The 24,254-nt window shown below is 28.8% G+C and overlaps 1 protein-coding gene across 3 annotated transcripts in view; it reads left to right on the plus strand.

Moving 5' to 3' along the window:
* Positions 1 to 24,254, plus strand: part of LOC118203840 (uncharacterized) — a 156,065-nt gene that overhangs the window by 21,065 nt on the left and 110,746 nt on the right. For all 3 annotated transcript variants that reach the window (XM_035376128.2, XM_035376130.2, XM_035376129.2), the window contains exons 2-5: positions 222 to 316; positions 14,413 to 14,741; positions 19,894 to 20,002; positions 23,767 to 23,846. In XM_035376128.2, the coding sequence (XP_035232019.2) occupies positions 292 to 316; positions 14,413 to 14,741; positions 19,894 to 20,002; positions 23,767 to 23,846 (543 nt within the window). In that variant the 5' untranslated portion in view covers positions 222 to 291. The remainder of the gene's footprint in view (positions 1 to 221; positions 317 to 14,412; positions 14,742 to 19,893; positions 20,003 to 23,766; positions 23,847 to 24,254) is intronic.

Consider the following 24,254-nt stretch of genomic DNA (forward strand, 5'->3'; position numbering starts at 1 on the left):
GTCATGGAAAATGTAAAAACATAATTGGTTTTATGATTCTTTGTCTTTTTTTTTTTTTTAATTTAATTTGTAAATTATCACTTTTCTGCAATAGTTTATTCATTTGTCTTTTAAATCTTATGTTGCTATTTTGATGGAATATGATTAAAAATTTTCTCTCTTTATTATATATATTAAGTTATAAATAATTATGAATAAATTGTTGTTGCTTTAATATTTAGGTGATAATTTTGGCAGTGGCACTGCCACTGACCTTTTTGTATTTGATCGAAGCCGAACTAAGTTTCAGATATGGAAGAAAAGGAAAATGACACAGGTATGTATACTTTAATATTTTTTCAATTAGATATTTTTGTATCTATTATATTTCTTTAGGTTACATATATTATATTTATATTCACTGTCCATGTATTTAATTAAAATACCTTTGGTAATTTTTATAGCAAATCTTATGAATTTCAGATAGTTTTAAACTTACCAAATACGTCTATTTTATCTTCTCTAAGCAATAAAATTAAAGAATTCAATGTAAGGCATTATTTTAAAATGATAATATTTATATATGAAATAATTAGTTTTTTTGTTTTGTTTTATCATGCTCATGCACAATGTAAAAAGGGAAAGGAAAATAGGTTATCATATATTAAGAAGTTTGTCAAGTGAATTATTCTTGGTGCAACTGAAAAAGTGTGGCAAGATAAATTTTTGAATTTCTTCATAAATTTCACATGGAATTTTACAAAATTTAATATTTAGGCATAATTTGATTCGCAGAATCAAAATAATGAAAAAATTGGCATGTCATTTCAGGAAAAGACAGATTTTAAGTCAAAATATGTATATTAGAACAATGCTATATGCATATGTAAATGTAATGATATAAGAAACTCGATATAAATTTCATCAATCAGCCCAGTAGAATGGGAGATATAGAACTGTCTCATTTTTTTCGCAGTGTACACGTTTCAAAGTATTTGGATATTACCTGAAACAAGCATGTATTTTTACTAAATTATGCTGCACAAATGGAATTTGAATTTTTTTGACAAGTATATTAAAGAACTTTTCTGATTTTTTAGCAAAGTGTAAAACATTATAAACAAATGAAATGCTATGATCTAAAACAAACGGTAGGTAACTGCTGCTTACAGGGCCGACACTAGTCATTTTACCCCTCTCCCTCACTCGATGCAATCTTTGCAGATCCTAAATACTACTGCTCAGTGCATCCTTAAATTCTAGAGATTTAGCTACTTCTAAATTATGCTGCTTAATGCCTTTCGTTAATTCTGAAAATTTTACCCTTCAGTGCTAATATTTTGCCGCCCATAAATTCTACTGCCCAGAATGGCCACATTGGCTCTGCTGCCAGTTCTGCTGACTTATATTCAGAAGTTAATATTTACAGTTTTAATACATAGTGAAAATATGAATGTCAGATCTACTTCAGATTTCATACTATTAGACAATCCACAAGCTATTTGATTTTAGCGAATTTTTATATCTCTAACTTTATCACAAATTCAATTTCTGTGAATAAATTACAAAGTTGTAAACAAGATGGTTTGCTCTAATCGCAAGCGTTGCGACATTTGGAAAAAATTTTTCAAAAATTATTGATTAATCAGGGATAAAAATGTCTGATTTTTATTCAGTAATAAAATTTTTATTTTATATTATTTCTTATATATTTATATGTATATAAATATTTCACATCAGAATCTTTCTGGAAATTGTTTTGATTAAGAGCAAAGAAAGGGTTCACAATGAAGCCACATGCTAAGTATTTTATTACTTGATCTTTCATTCACTTGCTTAAACAACATGGAAATGTGCCAACAAATTCCTTAGCCAAGGTTCAACTGTTGCCAAGTCTAACCCCCTGAAACATCAGCCCTATTTACTGGGAAAAACAGGAACTTCTTGTTCTATTTGTGGTCTTAGGGGATTTCAGCGCTTAGCAATTGGAAGTCGCAGATATTTATTTATGTGTGGCTATACACTGTAAATGCTTTGAGAAAGTGATAACAAAATGTTTGAATGCAGCACAAGGGGCAATTATTTTTGATTAAATTTTGGAAGTTATTGAAAAAAAATTAAGCTCTCTTTGAGCAACATTTTAGCACATTTTTTTTTACTGTTAGTTTCATCCATTTATTTGTCAATAGAAATATATTTAGCTAGTAAAGTTTTTAAAATTAAGTCATAAAATTTAAAACCCTAATACACATTTTTTGTTGGGGCACAGTCAAATTTATTGTTATTCTTTTGCATATTTGTACATATTTCCTTCTTCTTATGCTATATGTTTAATATAAAAATGAGGTTGGAATATGAGAGCTAGAAATGTTGTTTGATTTTAAGAAATGACAGTAGCAAGCAAATTGCCTTTGAGTAGCTGAGTTTGTCAAATTGCAAAACTTCATTGTTTTTGATTTATTACTTAGAAAATTCTGATTCTAAAAATTTATTTTTGAATGATTGTTACTTAGAAAATTAGCTTTTGATTAATTATTTAGAAACATATTTCTTATTGTCTTATTAAAATAGTAAATTTAAATTACAATATCATTATAATGCATTAAGTTAATAATAACTTATATATTTTTCATGTAATATTTCCTTCCACAATCCTTTAACCCATTCACACTGCAATAATTTTGTGTGTATTAAATTTTGTGTATATTATGGACAAAATGCATTAAATAATTTTCTGCAACATCAAGATTGTGCTGTGTAGAAATAAATGAAGAAACATTTGAAAATTGATTGGAAGATACAATAGTAAAAAGAGAAAAATAACATTAATATTTACTATTTTGTTAGAAACTCTATGGAATGTAAAGCCACCAAACACTGTTCACATTATTTAGATGACTTCTATTCTTTTTCTATGTTTTGAATGAAAGGTTTATGCATAAGACATCAGTGTACTTATGCACACTAAAGGTTTTATGTATAAATCTGTGCATCTTAAGAAATATCCTAAAATGTTTACAAAGTTTTGTATGATATTTAACATGTTGTATAGATAGGATATGCGTGAAGAAGTGTAAGAGTCCATGGTTAGCAATGATAATGTGTATTCTGTGATTTTGTTTCTTTGGGAATGATACTTCTTGTGTGGAATGGTTAATAAAATTTTTCTTCAACATTGTATTGAAAATGATTGAAATTGACCTTTTAAGTTGGGTATAATTTTGTGATATAATATGCATATGTTGATAAGCACTATATCTTGTAAGTAAGCAAATATTTTACATTATTATTTTCAATGGCTTCTGAGGCATAAATAAAATCATCATTGCTTTTGTCTCGATACTCTTCAAAATTATTTCTATGTTTGCTCATACCTAAGTTCAAAGGAAATTATTTTGTAATTATATAAAATGGTAAAATAAAATCAATTGCTATTGCACATCATGAATGAAACTGGATGTATGCAATCCTGCATACAAAGTGGTTACTACTCATGCATGAGTCTTATTCATAATACACTAGGAGTCTAACTTATTATGCATTTTGATTTGAATAATGCACTATAAATCTAACTTATCATTCTAGGTAGACATGTTAGTATCTTATGGGTGTGTATTCTGTGTAGATGATTTAACATATTCTGTGTAGATGGGGTAATATATTCTGTGTAGATGAGTTAATTAAAGTTAATGCAAAATACTCTGATGCAATTTTATTATTTTTATAAGTGTTTTTTTAAGTTAATACCTAGCCTTTTTCTCTAAAATTGAAGTTAGTACTTAGCCTTTTCTGTTTCTTTCTCTAAAATTCTTAAATTCTCTAAAAATTCTGAAGTGAATCTACAAACAGTTCAAGAAAGTTTGTAGATTCACTTCATCTTTTGATTCACATCATTTCTTTGTAGATTCACTTCATCTTTGTATCACTTCATCATTCTAGATTCACCTCGTCATTTCATATAAATTTATTTAATACTAAAAACTACCTGTCTGGCAAAATGATGGATTTTTCTCTTTGGCTGACATGATGCTCAGTAATTGTTGATTTTTTTTAATCCAATGGTGGCCACTTGCTTAGTCAGCATTGGCCACTCCTAAGGACAGAAGTAGTGACCATTCTATTGTGGAGGCACCTAATAGGTGGCCACCATTACCTCCTATGAAGAGCCGGACAGTTACAACCATGCCTTCTCCAGGATTCGAACCTGGGCCCTTAGGTACTGCAGTAAGCTCCACTAACCACTATACCATCTAGGCTGCCATTTATTATTGATAGTCTTTTTATTTATGATAATTTTTCATAAATGAGAAAATTCAAGTTAGAAATTTTTTTAATTCCATTTCATTACTGTAACATTTCAAGGATTTGATTTTCAAATTACTGTAGAATTATTGCAAAGTATAAAATTAAGCTGTTTGCCTATTTAATAAAATTTTGATATTTATGTATTCAATGAAGTGAATTATTAATTGGTATGGTTGCATTTCATGTTTCTGAAAGAAAAATATTAAATCCAGTTTTGCTCATATTATTATATATTTGAGTTATTAATGCTAGATAAAAAATCTTGATGACTATAGAACTTTTTACATCAACATGCATATTCATGAACATAGTTTTTCTGTTTAACATGAAGTGACAACTATTTTAAATTTTATGAATAACTTTTTTGAATAAATGTATGTAATGAATTAAGATACTTTAAAAATTCAGTAATGAATCTTTTTTTTTTCCTATTAGCAGGATCAAATGATTATATCTTATTTAATATTAAGACATATTTAATTTTTTTTTAAAAATTAAAGCATATACATTTATTAAAATGTATATCCTTTAATTTTATTTTTAAGTTAATTTATTTTAAAGAAATATAATCTTAATAATTCCCAACAATAGCTTTTATTTTAGCTTATAAAATATCAAAGATTATTAAGCATCATAGATTGACAGTTTAGTTAAAATACTTATCTGGAATTCTAATTATCCTCACCTCAGCTCTTTCTTAATTGCTCGGTGTTTAAGTCGGTAGAATTTAGCATTCAGTACCCTAAACATTGCTTTTTGGAAATGTGAAATCATGATTTTTACACATATTTTTTATGATACAGCATCCAGGTTGTCAATTATTTTAATCGGATGATTAAAATGGGATTTAAATACAGATTTAAATTAGTGAATTAAAAAAAAGTATTGACTTAAATAAGTTATTCTTCCATTTTTTTAAGTGGTAGATATTGTGTTAAAGCCAAAGATTAAAGCAATCTTGATGTTCTAAAAGTGATTTTAATTACTGAATACAAAAAATAGAAGCTTTTCAAGGAGATAAATTCTTTAAAATGTTTTTAGTAAGTCATGTTTCCACAATGCAAAATTCTGTGTCATTTTTATGTCTGTCTAGTTCCAAGGATAAATCTAATGATGAGTGCATTAATTCAAAATACATGGTGTAGTAAATATGTTGTAAAAATACCATCTTCTCAAGCATCTAAAATAGATCATTAACATGGGTAAATTTTTTTGTGCTACAAATACATCATTTTATGGTATGGAGAACATTTATTTTATAAAATTATGAAGATACTATATCCTGAAAGTTTCATAAGTGATAATTTATTAAATAAAGTATGTAAAGTAAATAGCAAGAAAATGTTGAAATGTTTAGTTAGTCAAACAGTATATATGATTCTAGATGATTGATCTAATACTTGCAATCAACCATTATATATTCATATATAATTGTATAATAGATTAACCTGTAGCATTTAGTAGAAACTATTGATGCATCATTAACATTACATTTAAGGAAAAACATAACTTATCCTTTCCTTTGATGTCATTAAAAAAATTTAAACGTAAAATTTATAGTTTTATAATCCCTGATGCAAAAATGTCGTGGCAAAAATGTCGTATTACGAAAAATATATTGCCCAAAATGAAAAAAATAAAAAAATAAAAACATAATTATCAGCTTCTATCTTACAGTTGTTCGGCATATATTTGATTGGCTGAGGATTTATATGTACCATATGTCAATAAGCATGCTATTCAAGTTAAGAAAAAAAAATTTTTTTTTTGAAGTTACCAGCTTGTTTATAAAACACATACTGTCATGTATTTCTTTTCTTTTCCTTCTTTTTAATTTTTTTGTTAGTATGTGTATATAAATTTTATATTTAAGTGTCTAAAGTAACTTCACAAGTTACTAATGGCAGAAAGCTGCCAAGATATTTTAATGCTTTTTATGTTACTAATTTATAAAATTATGTTTAGTCTGTATGAACTCTTAATTATATTAATTTATGTTTAAAATATGTATTACAGCTTCTAATATAATTTAATTAGAGGTTTAATTGCTTTTAAAACTTTCATTGCATGGTGTCCTTTTATTAAATTAATGAAAAAAAAATTAATTTTGTTTTCTTACACCCTGGTAGCACCTTTTTTTATTTCCTATTCCTATATATAATGCCTTTTCTGTTCCTTTTGATCTTAATATATATAATCTGCATAGTTTCACTATTTCTTCTGTAATTGCTGGCTGCCATGATTATCCTTGTTATCTCCTTATCCCATGATAGTCTTTGTTTCATGATAGTGGTGTTTTTATATGGCGATTGTAATAGGTTTCTGCTTAATTATTTCTCGGTTAACTGTCTTTATATATATTCCAAAGTTTGAGGTTTTAATAATTCTTCTGATGTTGGGAAAATTTTTCTTCTTTTTCTCATAATTCATTGAGTTTTTAATCCTAATATATTATTAGTATATGATAATAAGGCAATGACCGTAGATTCTAAAGTTAAATAAAGATCATTCATATCTTTTTTTTAGTAAGTTAATTAAATAAAGATCTGCAAAATCTGCTTGAACTTTCTTTAATAATTTCTCTGGGGTTTGGACTGAATACTACGCTAGTCCCTTTAAGTACGTATAGTATGACTGCTTGTTATATATTTAAACTGATATATCTCCTCAAACTTAGCAAATTCTTTGCTTAGCTATTGATGTTTGTTGTCAGATACGTATATCAGTAGCATGCCATTTCTTGCAAAATGGAATTTTATGTAATTTAACAATGTCTAACGTTGAGTGGAAATTAAAAAAGGGTGGACTAATAATAATTGCTAAATATTTTTCTTTGTTGATATTAGAAATGTTATGTGCTATCATAACTTCTTTTCTGTATTTTTTTATTCTATTATTCAGTACATAAGAGATGTTTGCAGTTTTATTTCTTGGTTACTTGTTCTTAAGTGGCCAAAAGAAAACATCTCTAGCTCTTTTCTTATATTATTCAGTAGGAAAGTAACCTTCATGTATAAAATTCACTATCTCTTTTTACATGGATCAAAGGATAATTACTCTTCCACATTTAAAAAAAGTTAATTTTCTAATGTCATCTTGCATGTCTAGTTCTGAAGTACTTTTATTTAAGATTCTAGGGGATTTTTTCATTTTGGCCTCCCTTTCAAAGTATGTTCCTTTGAACAATGCAAGAAAGCATCATATTTACTCTGTTTTCGATTCACTAATTTTGTCATTAGATGTTGGAATATGTGTAAAATTTTCTGAATCTTCATAATTATAGTATACTGTTTTTTAAATGGACTGTGCTTTATGTCTCTGCTATAATGAGTCTTTTTTTTTTTTTTTTTTTCGTAGAGTACATCTAGATCAGATTTTTGTAAATTTAACAACATTCTTTGTAATCATTGTATCTTAAAAAGATGTTTCTTAGTTAAGCTTTCTAATGGCTGATGATCATTTTCAGTTATTATGTGTCTGCCATATAAATATGTTGATGAAATTTAGAACATTTAACAATAATTGTTAAAATTATTTTTTTTATTTTAAGTTTTTTTTTTTTTTTTTTTTTTTTAATATAGGGAGGGGCACTTTTGATCATTTTTCTGGAAGCAATGGTTTGTTTTTCCTAAAATAAAACAGTAGTTGACCTCTCTATACTTGCATCTTGTGAAAGAGCTTCATCCTTATTAGTATGATAGAAATTTAATGCAAGTGCTTTTTACTACCAATTTTTTTTTTATGTTTTTCAATCCAGTGCCATAAGATATTGTTCTGTTATCGGGACCAGACTCAGAAATGTATGTGTGTTTGTATTCATGCGTACATATGTATGTACATAAATGTGTGTGTGTGTACACATAGATATGTATGTATATACATACATGCACATGTTCATGTGTACATACATTTCTGAATCTGATCTTGATAACAAAAAAGTTCCAATATTTTTCTCATGTAATATTCTCAATGATACATTAATATTTAAGTTAAGATTAAGTTTAATCAAATAATTAGTCTTTATAAAAAAGACATGTCTTTAGGTCATGGCATTTTGTCAATTGCTTTCATTTTAGGGGGGGGGGAAGATTTTAGCCTTTCTTAAACCTTGTAAAACCTTGAAAATCTTAAACCTTGTGGTATGTAAAATAATTTAAATCGTGATAAAATTTTGCATGAATTGTAACTTATGTACCCTAAGAACGCAAAATTGCGACTTAAAAAAAGGTCTAGAGCGAAATACTGAATTTTGAGAACTGGTATATATTTTATACCCATGCCCCTAAGACACTTTTTTTTTCCAGGTAGCTGCCAATTGTTAATTTTTGTTTTTTAAAATTAATTTTGCATGCGTCTATAGAGATGGGTGCTTGAATATAGTTATGTAAGTCTGAAGACAAAAAATTTTTTAAAATTTTGCCAAAAGTTTAAAATTTTAAAAATGAAATTTGTTTTTATGCACTTTTATGATGGAATCCAGCTGATCATACTTATATAAAATATGTGTAAAAAGCTTTTGAAATTAATTTAAATTCAATATTATTATTTTATGAAAAAGTTTAACAAATATAACACTGCATGTGTAAACTGTATCATGCTGTAACTGAACTAGCATAATGTTATAAGGAGATGTAACTCAGCCGAAAAATTAAAAAATTAAAAAATGAAACACTACGACTCAGCTGAAAAAGTATGTTCCATTTTTGAAGTTATTATATTTTATGCTTTAGATAATTTATAAAAAAGACTATGCTTCATCCTATGATACCAGGAATGACCCCCTCCCCCATACACTTTCGATTATCGAGGCCCATGAGGGCCTCTTTTTTATTTTATTTTTATTTTATAATATATATTCTTGTTCAGTAAGAAACTCCGTTAAATGATTTTATTATTTGGTACAAAGTTCTTATTTTGATTTTCAGCCCCTTTGGCCTCCTAGGGACCCCTTTTCAACTTTTGGATAAATTTTGGTTTGTATCTAAAACTCTCATTAGAAATATTTTCCCTTTTTTCACCAACTGTGAAAATTTATTTCGAAAACCACTTATTTGTATCCTATACCAGAGAGAAAATTTCTCTTGTGTTCCCTGGTCTCTCATCTGAAATTAACAAAGATGATACCCTAAAGAATACAAGCATGCTTTCAAATCAGTAGTTTTTCCATTGCACTAAGAGATGGACCTAAAGTGCTTTTCGGTTTCCCGTATTTTTAAGTGAGCTTTCCCTTTGTGTGGTAAGATCATGCAAAGGGAAGAAGACGTGACCACGAATGATAAATTAGCTGTCAATCACTTCTTTTAATTTTCGCTGCATTCTAGGATTTTGGAAAACCCAAAGCCCCTACATAATTGTGTAATGTTTTAACGCCAGATGACAATTTTGAAACCAGTGAGTCTTTCTCCTCGGAAAGGGTAAAGTGTTGAAATTAAAATTTTAGCTAAACAGAGATGAATGAGAAACTCGAGTGGAGTAAACAAAGAATAAGAAGAAACTCATATACTTGTATTCAGCCCTAGCATAGGCTCAGAAAACCCCTCATGAATATAATATTGAATCCTAAACAACTTGTAAATTAATCATAAAAAAATATTACATCATAAACTAGTACAGTCAAAAGTCGTTAATCCGGACACCCGTAATCCAGAATGATCTATAATCTGGACCTCAAAGGTACAAACTTTCTGCGCATGCACGTAATACCTTTATGCATGCACATAATATGTTTACACATGCACGTTTAATGTATAACGGATGCTAAGCTAAAATTATCTAATTATCTATTTCAGTTAATGTTGCAAATTTCGTTGTTCCTTAATCATCGAATTGGATCCGGCTTATTATTTTTTGCAGACTGTTAGAGCAATTTTATAAAAGCAAGTTTTAACTTTCGATTATGTCAAATAGAATTTCCGATGCTGGAGCTGCAAAAGGATCTACAAAGGGAAAGCATGTGTCGATGTCTATCAAACAAAAAGTGGAATTGCTGCAAAAAATGGATAAAGGCTCCTTTGTTTCTCTAACCATTCCGAAATCCGTTTATCAATTTCACGCTGCTCTGCACGTGGGGGGGGGGACATCGCGGCGCACAATGAACTGGAAGTTGATCTGTCAGCACTATCCTTATCTTCAGGGCAGATGTTTTTATTTTATTTGGCTCATAACTCTTTACTAAATGTAGTATTTCATCTCGATGTACTCCATCTTGGATATGATTTAAATCAAATTCCTCATCCTTATAAATATCACGAATACAAATCAAATAGTTTTCTCGTTGGAATTTTCTAATTTTGACTATGCGTAATGTATGCTTTACGCATGTGCGCGTTGAAAGAAATGTTTAATAAAGTAAACAAATAAATATTAAGCTTATTTTTTGTAAATTTTGATACCCTTTAGATCATAATTGCTCTTTATTTCATAAATTACGGTTTCATATTTTTAATTTTATATTTCTGCATGCCATCTTACCAGATTTAAACTGATGATCTATAATCCGGAAAAATGGATATTCCGGAATCGACGAAGTCTCGACGAGTCCAGATTAAAGACTTTTGACTGTATTATAATACATAAAGAAATTCCATCATCTCACAGAGTAGGAAAGGAGAAGACTGGTGCTGCCATCTATTGGCATGGTACCCTCAGTATGGCTGCCTGTATATATTATAATTCCGGTTTTAAAATCATATAAATAATCTTCTGTTAATAATCACTTCTCACTGAAATGAAGTAAATATATAAGATTCAGCATGTGTGTGTCATATATTTGCAGATTTTGAATTTTTTCTTCCCCTCCAATAGAATTTATGAATCTTCAAATATGGTACCTTGCAATGAGTATATTAATTTCATAACTGTGAGATATTGAGTATTCATAGGGTAGTGCTGCCATTTAGAATCAAAAGGAAATACTAGAAACTTACAATTATGCTTTTCGTGTGTGAAAAAAATAGTATTTTTTAGGAAGTTAAAAAATTGACAAACATCCGGTATATTTTATTTTATTTGCTGGTGCCCTTTAAAGGCTTAAATCATGTTTTATATAATTGACATAGTCTGCTTTCATTTTACATTTATTCTTATCAAATTTTAGTTTAGTTTCATATGCTCTTTGCAATACTCTTTTAAGTCATAGGTCAAGTACAGTCAAAAGTCGTTAATTCGGACACCCATAATCCGGACTTCAAAGCTAAAAACTTTCTGCGCATGCACCGCGTTGACACATGCGCATAGGCGTTTACACGTGCGCGTTAAGACCTTTATGACTGCGCATATGCGTGTGTGCAAGTGCAGAATACATTTTTGCGAGCGTGTTTAATGTATAAAGGACGGTATAAGCTAAAATTATCTAATTATCTATTTCAGTTAATGTTGATGATTGCATTGTTCCTTAATCTTCAAACTGGATGTGGCTTATTACTTTTTGCAGACTGTAAGAGCAATTTTATAAAAGTAAACTTGAACTTTCGATTATGTCAAATAGAATTTCCGATGCCGGAGCTCCCAAAGGATCTACAAAACAAAAGTATGTTTCGATGTCCATCAAACAAAAAGTGGAATTGCTGCAAAAAATGGATAAAGACATGAAGAATGTGACAAAGAGGTTAGTGAAAACGAAAAAATTTCAATTGACAAGTTGGTCGCTATTCTCGACACAGCAATTACGGGACTTGAACAGCGGAACTTTGTATTGTAAATTTTGATACCCTTTAGATTATAATTGTTCTTTATTTCATAAATTATGGTTTCATATTTTTAATTTTAGAATTTCTGCATGCTATCTTACAAGATTTAAACTGATGATCTATAATCCGGAAAAATCGATAATCCGGAATCGCCGAAGTCCCGATGAGTCCGGATTAACGACTTTTGACTGTACTTTTTTTAATATCCCTCAAAACTAAAACATATATAAAAAATTCTTTTTGTATTAATTCTTATACTCTTTGGCTCAATTTTTTCGCAACTGGTGCTGAATGTATGCCAAAAGGGAATTTTTTTAATCTGTATCTGCCAAAAAAGTTTTGAATATACTCATTTAATTACGTTATTTATCAACCTGAGTTTACCAAAATTCATTATTGGCATCTAAAACAGAAATAATTTTCCTTTTGACACTGTATTATCAGTTGTTTTTCATGTGTGTGTGATTAATATATAATAATGTTCTTGTTTTATTACTTTGTTTTAGATATCGAGTATCTAAATGTATTCAAATTTTATTATAGTCTTGATAACAGTGACTATTGAATTTACTCCTTCTTTTAATTTTTTGATGTCATTTAAGTTTTTCATTGTTTGAAATTCTTCTTTAATTTCATCCCATATAGCTTATTTTTCTTGGAAGGTGAAGTTTACATTCTTGCATCTGGTTTCACTTAGAGTTTATGTTCTTTTAATCAACCTTATATTTCAAATCCACTCTGTATTTTTCCAGTATTTTCCACTCTGTATTTTTCTGTATGAATAGATACTATTTTAAGTCAAACATATTTACAAATATAATTTTCTTCCTAATGTAGAAGGTGCATTTTGTCCATAACTTTCTTAAAAAATACAACATAGGTATTTTTTATTCGCAATTCATTGCTGTTTTTACCTATGTTATCCTCAGAGAATATAACTTGTAATTTGATTTCAGTCTTCTGTATTATGACACCTAGCATTTTGAATGCTTTGCTTTTATAAATAAAATTTACATTGTTGTGGTATTCAGCTGTAAATCAAGGTTATTTTGATTTGATTAGCATCAATAGTCTTTCTTTTTTGTTATCTAAACCAATTTCCAGCATTCCTGAATAAAATTTTAACTCTTCTACAACTCGATACAGTAATTTGATTTGTTTCTTCTATTTATATACACTCATAATGTTTTATTTTATAGCTTTTGCCTGGATCTCCTAAATATGGATTTCCCTTTTTGGACTAATAAGAAATTTTTGCATGCACAGGACACTTTAATTATTTGTGAATTGTTCTGCATTTAAAACAAAGTATTTTTTAATTCAATGTTTGATTAGTTGCATTCTTATTATATTTACTCAGCTTCTTTTGCATTGTGTTTGCTACAATATCTTCATCTATCTTATTATTTTCATTTGTTGTGTATGTATTGCTGCGAATTCTTTTGTCACAAAGTTTTGCTAGCATTAATTCTTTCAGTCAGTTTTCTAGCATTAATTCTTCAGTCACTTGTAGATGGGATAATAGTTAATGATATTGACTGCTGTACTGAATTGGCCATGTTTGAATCTTGGAGAAGGCAGGAGATATTTGTAAGTGCATGGATTCTATGTAGCAAGAGTATGCTAAAAAAATCCAAAATCCTCTCAAAAGGTTTGTAGTAGGGGAAGAGAGAGATTTTTTTTTTTTTTTTTTTTTTTTCAGAATTCCATATGGTGCAGAAGCTTAGCAGTTAGCAAGGCCCGGCTGTACCAAATATGCCAATATGGATACACTACAATACAATAGGTGCCAGCCTTATTTCACCTTGCACCCATATACTTTTGTTTCATTTTTTTTTCCTTATGTCCTTTTACATTCAGAAAAGAAATATCTAAACAAATATTGCAACTTTTAAAATTCTTTTTTGAATTTTTATCTAGTAGTAAAAAAATTAGTTTTATAAGTTTGCAATAGTAAGTTTTTAAAAGTAAGGAAAGAAGTCAAACATTTATATACGTTTTTAATTAATTAAAATTTTTAATGGACAACTTTCTGTGATGTTGGACTGTAATCTGATGTTTACAGACTCGAAGTTAAAGTTTTTCTGAAGAAAATTCTTAAAAAACTTAAAAGTGAGTAAGTAAGTCGTTTAAGGGGGGTGGGGAAGCAGCAATTTTAAGTCTAAACTTTTTTTTTATTTCTGCAGAATTCTAATGCCCAGATTCTAAAGTATTTTCTTTTGTATTTTAAATCAGTTGCCATTTATTTTTATATTATTATAAAAGTACTTGCATTAAACATGCAAAATGTGTCACAACCCAATTCTGTGGTAATTGTTTTATTGTTACTTTAGCTACATCTATATCTAACTCTTTTACGTTACTATTTTACTAATTTGTATATCAAACTAAATTCTGCAGAACATATTTTTTTTATCTGCTATATTTTATTCTACCTTAGGACCAATTCCCAAAGGTGGTGATTCCCCAAGTTCTGCTGCTAAATCATGTGCTTTATGTGGTTGTTTGACTCCTGCTGTTCGATGTGATCGATGTAGTAGTCAAATTTTCTGTCTTTCTTGCGATGATGTGTATCATCGGCACCCAAAGAGAAGATTACATTTACGCAAAGCAGTTGACAGTATATGGAACTCCTCTAGATCTCCAAGGCTTCGGAGACGAACTGATCTACCAGGTGATCCCTCAAAAATACCCATTCCTCCACCAAGAACTAAGAAACGAGAAAGGCACACTGTTGGTGGTAGAATGTTTTTCAATTCCAACCTTGAGGTGAGTTGTAATACTTTGAATGTCAAAAATGTATGTAATTCGAACAAGATTTTAATTGAAACTAAATTAATTTTTTCTGATATTTCGTTTGAAAATACTTTGTGTATTCATATTGTAGAATGTTTTTCAATTCAAACCTTGAGGTGAGTTGTAATACTTTGAATGTCAAAAATGTATGTAATTCGAACAAGATTTTAATTGAAACTAAATTAATTTTTTCTGATATTTCGTTTGAAAATACTTTGTGTATTCATATTAAAGATAATTCATCCTATTAAAAAATATTCTTAAATTGCATAGATTCAACGTGTAATGAAATAAAAAGAAATTGCGTTATCACAGACATTTATTAAAGCCAACTTCATACTCCTAACTAAAGATTAATTATTTATTTTGATATGAAGGAGGGAAAATGAAATGAATTAGCAGTTGTTCATGGCCACTGTGAGTTTAGATTTTATGGTCAATAGCATGTAATGTTCAGAAGAAAAGTAGAGAGTGAAACTACCATGAACCCCTTCTTGGCTACCATCCCTGAGACTGAAGAATGTTTTAGAGAATGAAGATGTTTTAGAATGAATTTAGAAGTATTGGTAATGATAATTATAATATTAAGCTTTCAATAAAATGATTGAATTTATATTAAGGTAACTACCAAAATGTCTTGGTTTATTGTCAGACTGAAATATTTTATGTTTTATCAAATTTAGATGTTACGTTCCCAATTTTTATTATAATAGTAGAACTATTTTTATGGAAAACTTATTAATTCTGATAATCTTATTTTTATGGCCGTTTTTATTTTAGTGGGGCCAATATATGTTGCAAAGTATTATCAAACGACTGGCAGTCATAAGCATAGTCACTTAATAGTTTATCCATTACAAGAAGAGTTGCTGCTTAGGAGCAGTCCTTTAACACGAGGGATAATAGGTTTAATGTCATAGTTTAGGCTTTTTGAATATGGCAGAGCACATGAGAAATGTCTGCTAAGGAATGGGTCTGAAAAGCTGTCTGCCTAAGGAATGGGATACCTTCATGGAGGCTTTTTTAATTTAAGCTGGCTTATATTCACATAAGTCTAGGAGATGCATGACAAAAGTTCTTGGGTGAAAAAATTGCTTTTGCTGCTTATTATTATTATTTAAATGCAATTGCATAAATATAGAAGCTGCAGTCTGTATGCAAGAAGTTAGTTCTTAACTTTTAGATGCTTAAAACCTGGCAATAATCTGAGCAAAATTTAAATTGTTGGATCTTTAATAATGAGTACTTTTATTCATTTGGAATCATTAATTTTATCTTTCTACACTTGTTTTTGCTTATTACATATACTTGAAGTTATGGCACATTTTAAATGATTGATCATATTCCTAAACTATTTATACTATTTTTTTTTTTTTCATTTTTGTCTCTGTGTGACTAATATCATGTAATTAAACAATATTTAAGTACTGCTTACAAGTCCTTTTTCTTTTTGATGTTATTTATCAGTGGCTTTTATTTTAAAAGTTCAGTGCATATATGCTTTGGATATTTTTGGTACTCTCTTATTATCCTGTTACCTGAGAAAATTGGTGCATATCTTGGCAATTTATATTGATAATAATTAAAAAATCTTTGATATCTGTTAAAATAGAGGCAAATGTGTTTCCTTTTTTGTGAAGCCAGTGCGTCATATTTTGATTATGTTAGATCTTAATGATGTTATGATTCCATTGTGTTTTTATATCACCATTTGAAATTACATATTCCTTTGATGGCTTGTGTACTGGTACCAGATTGACAAAGATAAAACTGTGATTGACTTTATAATATTTGAATTCTAATACTCTCAATATTTCAGGTTTGGTCTTTTAAGAATAATAAAAAAAAAATATATCCCTTTATCTATGATATTTTTCAGTATGGCTTCCATAAGAACATTTGCTCTTCTTTCTGGAATTTTTACAATGAAATATTTGTTGGTCTTCATGCATAATCCTTCAAACAGTTAATACTCTAAAAGAATTTTATATATTTAATTTTTCCATTTTCTGAAAAGTCTTTTTGTAGATTTTCTCTTTTCTTGTTAGGCCTTCAGTGCTTTTAAATGTTCTAGATAGAATGCTATATATACAAAATTACTGCAGATAGTTGTTCAAATCAACTACCATCTTGTCAGCCAAATCCAGCTGCTCTTGTTTTTCATGTACAGTCAAGAGTTGTTAATCTGGACTCGTCGGGACTTCGGCGATTCTGGATTATCGATTTTTACGGATTATAGATCATCAGTTAAATCTGGTAAGATGGCATGCAGAAATTACAAAATTAAAAATATGAAACCATAATTTATGAAATAAAGAACAATTATGATCTAAAGGGTATCAAAATTTACAAAAAAAAAAAAAAGCTTAATATTTATTTGTTTACTTTATTAAACATTTCTTTCAATGTAAGTTGTTTAAGTTGCTTCGTTTCATGTGATAATACTTTCTCTTTAATTCTATTAAACAGACATAATTTCTTGTTTAGTTACAAAGTTCCGCTGTTCAAGTCCTATAATTGCTGTGTCGAGAATACCGACTAATTTGTCAATCGAAATTTTTTCGTTTTCGATAACCTCTGTCACTTTCTTCACTATCGGAAGCGAATTATAATGACAAGGAACTTGATTTAAATCATATCAAAGATGGAGTAAATCGAGATGAAATACTACATTTAGTAAGGAATTATAAGCCAAATAAAATAAAAACATCTGCCCTGAAGATAAGGGCAGTGCTGACAGATCAACTTCCAATTCATTGCGCGCCGTGGCGTTTCCTCCCCTCACCGCAGAACAGCGTGAAATTGATAAACAGATTTTGAAACATATTTTCGCTTTGTAGAACCTTTACATATTAGTAAATATATATTGGAAATTTTATTTGACATAATCGAAAGTTCAAGCTTACTTTTATAAAATTGCTCTAACAGTCTGCAAAAAATAATAAGCCGGATCCAATTCGAAGATTAAGGAACAATGCAATCTGCAACATTAACTGAATTGGATAATTTTAGCTTAGCTTATACCGTCCTTTACACATTAAACGTGCATATTCACAGCCGTAAAGGTCTTACGTGCACGTGTAAACGCCTATGCGCATGCGTCAACGTGACGCATGCGCAGAAAGTTTGTAGCTTTGAGGTCCAGATTATAGATCATTCTGAATTATGGGTGTCCGAATTAACGACTTTTGACTGTAGTAAATAATAATCTGAGCAAAATTTAAATTGTGGGATTTTTAATAATGAGTACTTTTATTCATTTGGAATTATTAATTTTATCTTTCTCCATTTATTTTTGCTTATTACATATACTTGAAGTTATAGAACACTTTAAATGATTGATCATATTCCTAAACTATTTATACTATTTTTTTTTTCATTTTCATCTCTGTGTGGCTAATATCATGTAGTAAAACAATATTCAAGTACTGCTTACAAGTTCTTTTTCTTTTTGATGTTATTAATCAGTGGCTTTTATTTTAAAAGTTCAGTGCATATATGCTTTGGGTATTTTTGATACTCTCTTATTATCCTGTTACCTGAGAAAATCAGTGCATATCTTGACAATTTATATCAGTTGTTGATAATCATTAAAAAATCTTTAAAATCTGTTAAAATAAAGGCAAATGAGTTTCATTTTTTGTGAAACCTTCTTAGATTCATTGGTTCATTTACAATTGGTTCTACAAACCAATTGTAAATGAATCTAAGGAGCTAGAAATTCTGGGTTTTTCAATCATGTTCTTTTTAAATGAATATTCTTTGAATTAAAAAAAAAAAAAAAATGTTAAGTGTTTACTTTGAATCACCATTCTTATCAATGCTTACACAGTACAATATCATGCTGTATCCATTAATGTTGAGTTTTTTTTTTTTTTTTTTTTTTTTTTTCCCCTGTGGGATGATCCTATTACATTGCAATTATTCTGCTGCATCTTGTTTCATAGCTGTATAAATTTGAATTATTTTTCAGCAAACAAGAGAAGAAAAAGAGACCAGTTAATGTAAAATGCTGCTTAAATACTATGTAATAAAAGAAAATGCTTGCTTTTAAGATCACTTATATCTAAAAATTTCTGTGGATATCAGTAGAATGTTTTATGTAAACTCGCTGAGATATGCACCATCTTTTTTGGCAGATTGAATAATATGAGAACACTGTACTTTTTTCTCTTTTAAATTTCATTATTCTTAAATGATTAACCTTAAATTAAAATGTCTTTAAAAGAAAAACTAAAAACTTTAAATTTAGGAATAGAATTAAATGTTATTAAAAATGTTACTGGCAATTTGCCGTACAGTTGAAGGTTGCCACACTTCAATAGATGAATGCTTTTAATAAGCAATATGTAGTTTTTAGGTTACTAAACATTTATAACGTGTTTTTTCTTCTGTTTTCCTCTTTCATGCAGAAGATCTATTTTCGGTATTTAAAAATAATATTCACTTACAGTATTTCTGGAAACCAAGTGCAAAATAATTTTTGCTTAACCTCTGCAATAGTCACTTCTTAGTTTTGTTATTAATTTGTAAATTTATTAATATAAATAGTATCAAAAACTGATATGCTGCCTATCTGTTTCAGAATTTTTCATCAATACATTCCAAGAGCCTTGATTTGAGTAAATCCGGTATGCAAATTAGTAATTGCCATCGTCGATAGTCAAGTTCTGTAAAATCATTTAGAATCATGGAAACCAAAATCATCTAGAATAATGAGTACTAGTTTTAGAAAGGATTCATTGAAAGTATTTTAGAAAAGATACTTATTGAAAAAAAGTTTTAAATTTTTTATCAAATATTAAAAGATCACAAAGTAAAAGTAAATATTCTATACAGTTGAAGTAATGGAATTCAGTATGATGTATTGTAAAACAAATACTGAAAAAAGAATGGGAAAATTTATTTTGCAAATGGAAAAATTAATTAATTTTAAGGTAATTTCATAAATAGACTAATTTAATTAACATATTTAATGTTTTACTTAAAAATATTTCCAAATACTGATATAGCATAAGAAAAAAATTTATGAAGTGGTAACTTGTATATCCAGTAAAGCATATATATGAATGAGAGATGATTTCAGAGTGTTTTGAGATATCTCATTCATTTCTTTTATACACAGCTTGGATCTTTTGCTCATAGTAAGATGTTTGATTTAAAGAGCTTTTCTCCTGTGATGAAAGAATTCACTGGTGGTCACAAGTCACCTAGTACTTTGGAACCAAATTATGGTGTGTATTAGCTGTATTGTTATTTTCTATCTTTTAGAGTAAAAGGATTCTTTGCAATTTTTAGCAGTAAGTTGTTCTTAGTACATTAAAACATGATTTTTTAGTATGGAGAGCATTTTCCTTTAATAGAATGAATGCATTTCTGTGCAGAAGATAATTATAGGCAAGCTCACTATAGCAGAGATCAGTTACTTCAGCATGCATAAGAATAAATAAAAACACAACATATGTGGATGGGAGTTTGGAGCAGAAGTGAAGGTTTATTCGATATGTACAAATTTGCAGATAGTTATAAAGATATATATTAGTGGTGTCATCTATGGGCTAAAAACATATTTAAAGCAAACGTCTTTTTTTATACTTCCACTTTAGATTTAAATAAAGTATCATCCTGTTTAAATACAATAAAATTTATGTTAACGTATACACACATAAAAAATTAAGTCACATCAGTATTCATTTTAAATGCATCATCCTTGTACACATTTCATGTTTTACAGCATAACAGTCTTTGTCAAAAAATCTGCAATTGTATCATTAGTGGGTATATTTTGTATATCAGTATACTTAAGTTTCACAGCTTCTAGCACAAAAGGGTGTTCTATATCAATAGATTTTTGATCTACTACGATACATGCTATTTTTATTGAGATTAATAGCACTGTTGTTATTGCAGTATAATAAAACTGGTTTTGCAGCAGTAAGTCCAAATTCTGTAACCGTTTTGGTGAGTTATGTGGCTTCTTTAGTAGCTGTAGAAAGAGCCATATGTCCGGATTCTTTTGTAGTAGTTGCAATGGTTGGTTCCCACTTACTGCACCATTATACTGCCCACCTCCAATGAGGAAAACTTATCCAGTGGTTGCTTTTCAATCTCCAACATCACCTCCATAGTTTGAGTCATTGTAACCAAGGATGTCAACATTATAGTCCTTTGAAAAGGCCAATGTAGCATTTGTAGAAACTCGAAGATGTCACATGATGAGCTTGACAGCATTCCAGTGAATCTTTTCAGAATTATTACAGAATTGACTAAGAAAGTAAATTCACAGCTTAAGTTACATCTGGCCATATTGTTGCTTGAGCTGCATAAAGAAGACTCCGAATGGCAGCCTGATAAAGAACCAGTACTAATTCAGAAGTCAAACAACAAAAATTAGCGTCATATTTTCAAAATTTTCACAGTAGTTAAAGAACCAGTAGTTTTTGTTCTTTACTAGTTGGTAACTGAAGTTTAGAGAACACTTGATTTTGGTCTAGTGGCATTTTTGCACCATGAGACTCGTGCATATTATATTTACGAAAGATACTCTCTACATACCGAGTCTGACATAGTCTAATGGGCCCTTTAATCCTATCTTGTTCAATTTTAAGCAATAATTTTGATTATTATTACAATATTGCTCTTTCCTAAGCAATAACTTGTGGTCCCAAATTTTTCATTTCAAATTTTAAGTTACTGTTTTACCGAGTTTTTAAGTTCTGTGTTATCGCTAAAACTTAGTAAGTCATCAAAATAAATAGTGACAATAGCTAGTTCTTATAAAATAAATGAAAAAATATTTTTATTTTAATATAGACACAACTACCAAAAGAATTTCGCCTCAGTCCCATTTCTACCCATTCGCCTCAGTCCCATTCAAATGGGATTCCATTGAGCACTTTTCTAACAGTTGGTAGTCTATCACTCTGCATTAAATCATTTAATGCTGTGTTTAATTTTAGGACCTTTCCTTTTAAGTTTTGCTTCTAAAATTCACTAAAACTATATGATATACAGGTGGTGCCGTCACAAACATATTTAAAGCTAACATCTTTTTTTTTTTACATTAATCCATGCAACTTAATATGATTAAAAATAATTTAATTTTGTATCTGTCTTAAATGCTTCATCAAAATATTTCAAACCCATTTTCTTAAAGGTATAATTTTTTATCATTCTTGCAAAATTCGAGGAAAAAATAATAATAACATAATTTGAAATAATAGCGTAATCTGAGGAAGAAAATATCTCAGCTATAAAGCAGACATTTTGTCTCTCGTTTTTGTTTACTAGTCAACTAATAACATTTATACAGTTCAATAGGAAAGTTCTGTAACACTTGTCATTTTATGTACTCACAGTGACTATTTTTGGAGTAATCTGCTTGCCCACTTTTTGAGCTGCTTATGGAATGCCTTGAAAACTAGCTTGAATAGTAGATACAGCTCCATCCTGTGTAACAAAATTATATGATATGCTGTATGTTTCATGAGCAGTTTTCCCGTCAGACAATTTCATTAACTCTTTGACCTCCCTCTTACAAAGTGTTGAGAATTTTTGGTATTATATTGTATTTGATGTTTCAAGGAAGAGTTGATTTCCAAAATATTCATTTTGGGCTATAATAGAAGCAGCTGTTCTTATTACAATTTGTCAACTTACAACACTGTGTCACAATGTGTTGAGACACTTTTGAGGGCTAGAAGAGGCTCAACTCATTATTGAACTTCTATTCCATAACTTCTAACGATTAAGACATGTAATAATTGACAGTTACAATATTCAGTGGTACCTTGGTATACCAGTAATACCTTGGTATTACCAAGCAAACTTTTCCCGTAAAAAATAAAGATAAAATAATTCTTATAAAAATCCTGTTATTATAATACTATTATTTAATACTAAAGTATAAGTGCTATTGGTGAAATATATACTATATGTCAATGAAGTACTGTACATACAGAATGCAGATCAAAAGCTATTTCTTGATATGCTCTAATATCTCTGATTGTTGGTTTCATAACTGATTTAACCTCCTTTGCAATGTTGGCACATGTAACAGCACTTTTTTTTTTTTTTTTTTTTTTGCAATCATGGATTCCTTTATTCTCAGCAAGTCCCAGATGTGCATGTTTTCTTAAAACTTTTCAACAACCTTTTTTTTTCTCCCACCTTAATGATATCCTTTTTTTTTTTTTTTTTTTTTTTTTTTTTTTGTTGCTTGATTCTTTTCATTAACTTTATTAAAACTTTAAATTGACATCATTGATAGTCAACGTTTTTACAAATCATTCAGAATTACGAGAATTCAAATCATCTAGGAACAGGGATAGTAGTTTTAAAAAGGATTAATTAATTAAAAAATTTTCATGAAATAACACAAAATCATGTGAAAATGCAGAGTTGTAGTGCAAATTGTCAAAAGACATGTACTGACACTGATGAGCAGTTGTAGCATTGTTCTCAAAAGAGGTAAACAAGAGTAGTGCAAATGATTGTGACTCATCAAACTTGAGTTGGGTTCCAAACAAATATCGTATACCAAATAAAAATTTTTGTATTCAAATGGGATGTATGCCAAGTTGGACATATTTCAAAATGGACATATGCTGAGGTATTGAAAAATTAATATTCTTTTATTGGTACTATATGGAGTTTGATATTCCAAAGGAAAGCCATTTCCAAGCATGTTTCATTTGTGCTTTAAACCAAATAATAGTGTTATTTTTTAAACATGTATGTATTGCACTCAATCTATAATAAAAATATAAAGATTATATAACATGTAGATTATATAGCATTATAGGCACATAAAGATTTGATTAAATCTTTCCTTTTCTCTTCCTCCTCCTCCTCCTTTTTTTTTTTTTTTTTAAAGTAGCTATTATGTTCATTCTACCTCTTTGCCTATGTTTCTGTGTTGTGCCTCTTTTAGAAAAGTCTCACATATTTATTTTGATGAAGTTCAAATATTTTTAATGAATCCATTTTTTATCTTTAGAAAATGATGCTAACATTCAAGCCATGAGAAACAGTACTGTGTCAGGGAGAAATGAGATATATGAAAATGATAATATAGCAGTGAGTTTCAAAAAATATTTATTTGTATTTTTCTGTGCTAGATATTTATATATTTAGTACTTCTATTGCATTCTTAATATGTTTTTAGTTAAGTTCTGATGTTTTATAATAGAGGAAGATCTTATTAAAAAAGTGATATATGTTATTATTTTTCTGTATAGCAATTTTTTATTATGTTTTCCAACAAGAATAAGCACATGTTGTTAAGTAAGAACATATAAATTTGAATTTTAATATCTGATATATTCTTTTAAACTCATCTCAGTTAGATTTCAATATGTACACTGCGAAAAAAAAAAAAAAAAAAAAAAGGAGGAAGACAGTTCTATATCTCCTGTTCTACTGTCTGATTGATGAAATTCAAATTGCATTTTTCATGTCTTGAAGGCATGACATAAGATATGTATT

Source organism: Stegodyphus dumicola, chromosome 2 (assembly GCF_044657685.1).
Source record: "Stegodyphus dumicola isolate Sdum_Otavi_A_Nest chromosome 2, ASM4465768v1".
NCBI lineage: Eukaryota > Metazoa > Arthropoda > Arachnida > Araneae > Eresidae > Stegodyphus > Stegodyphus dumicola.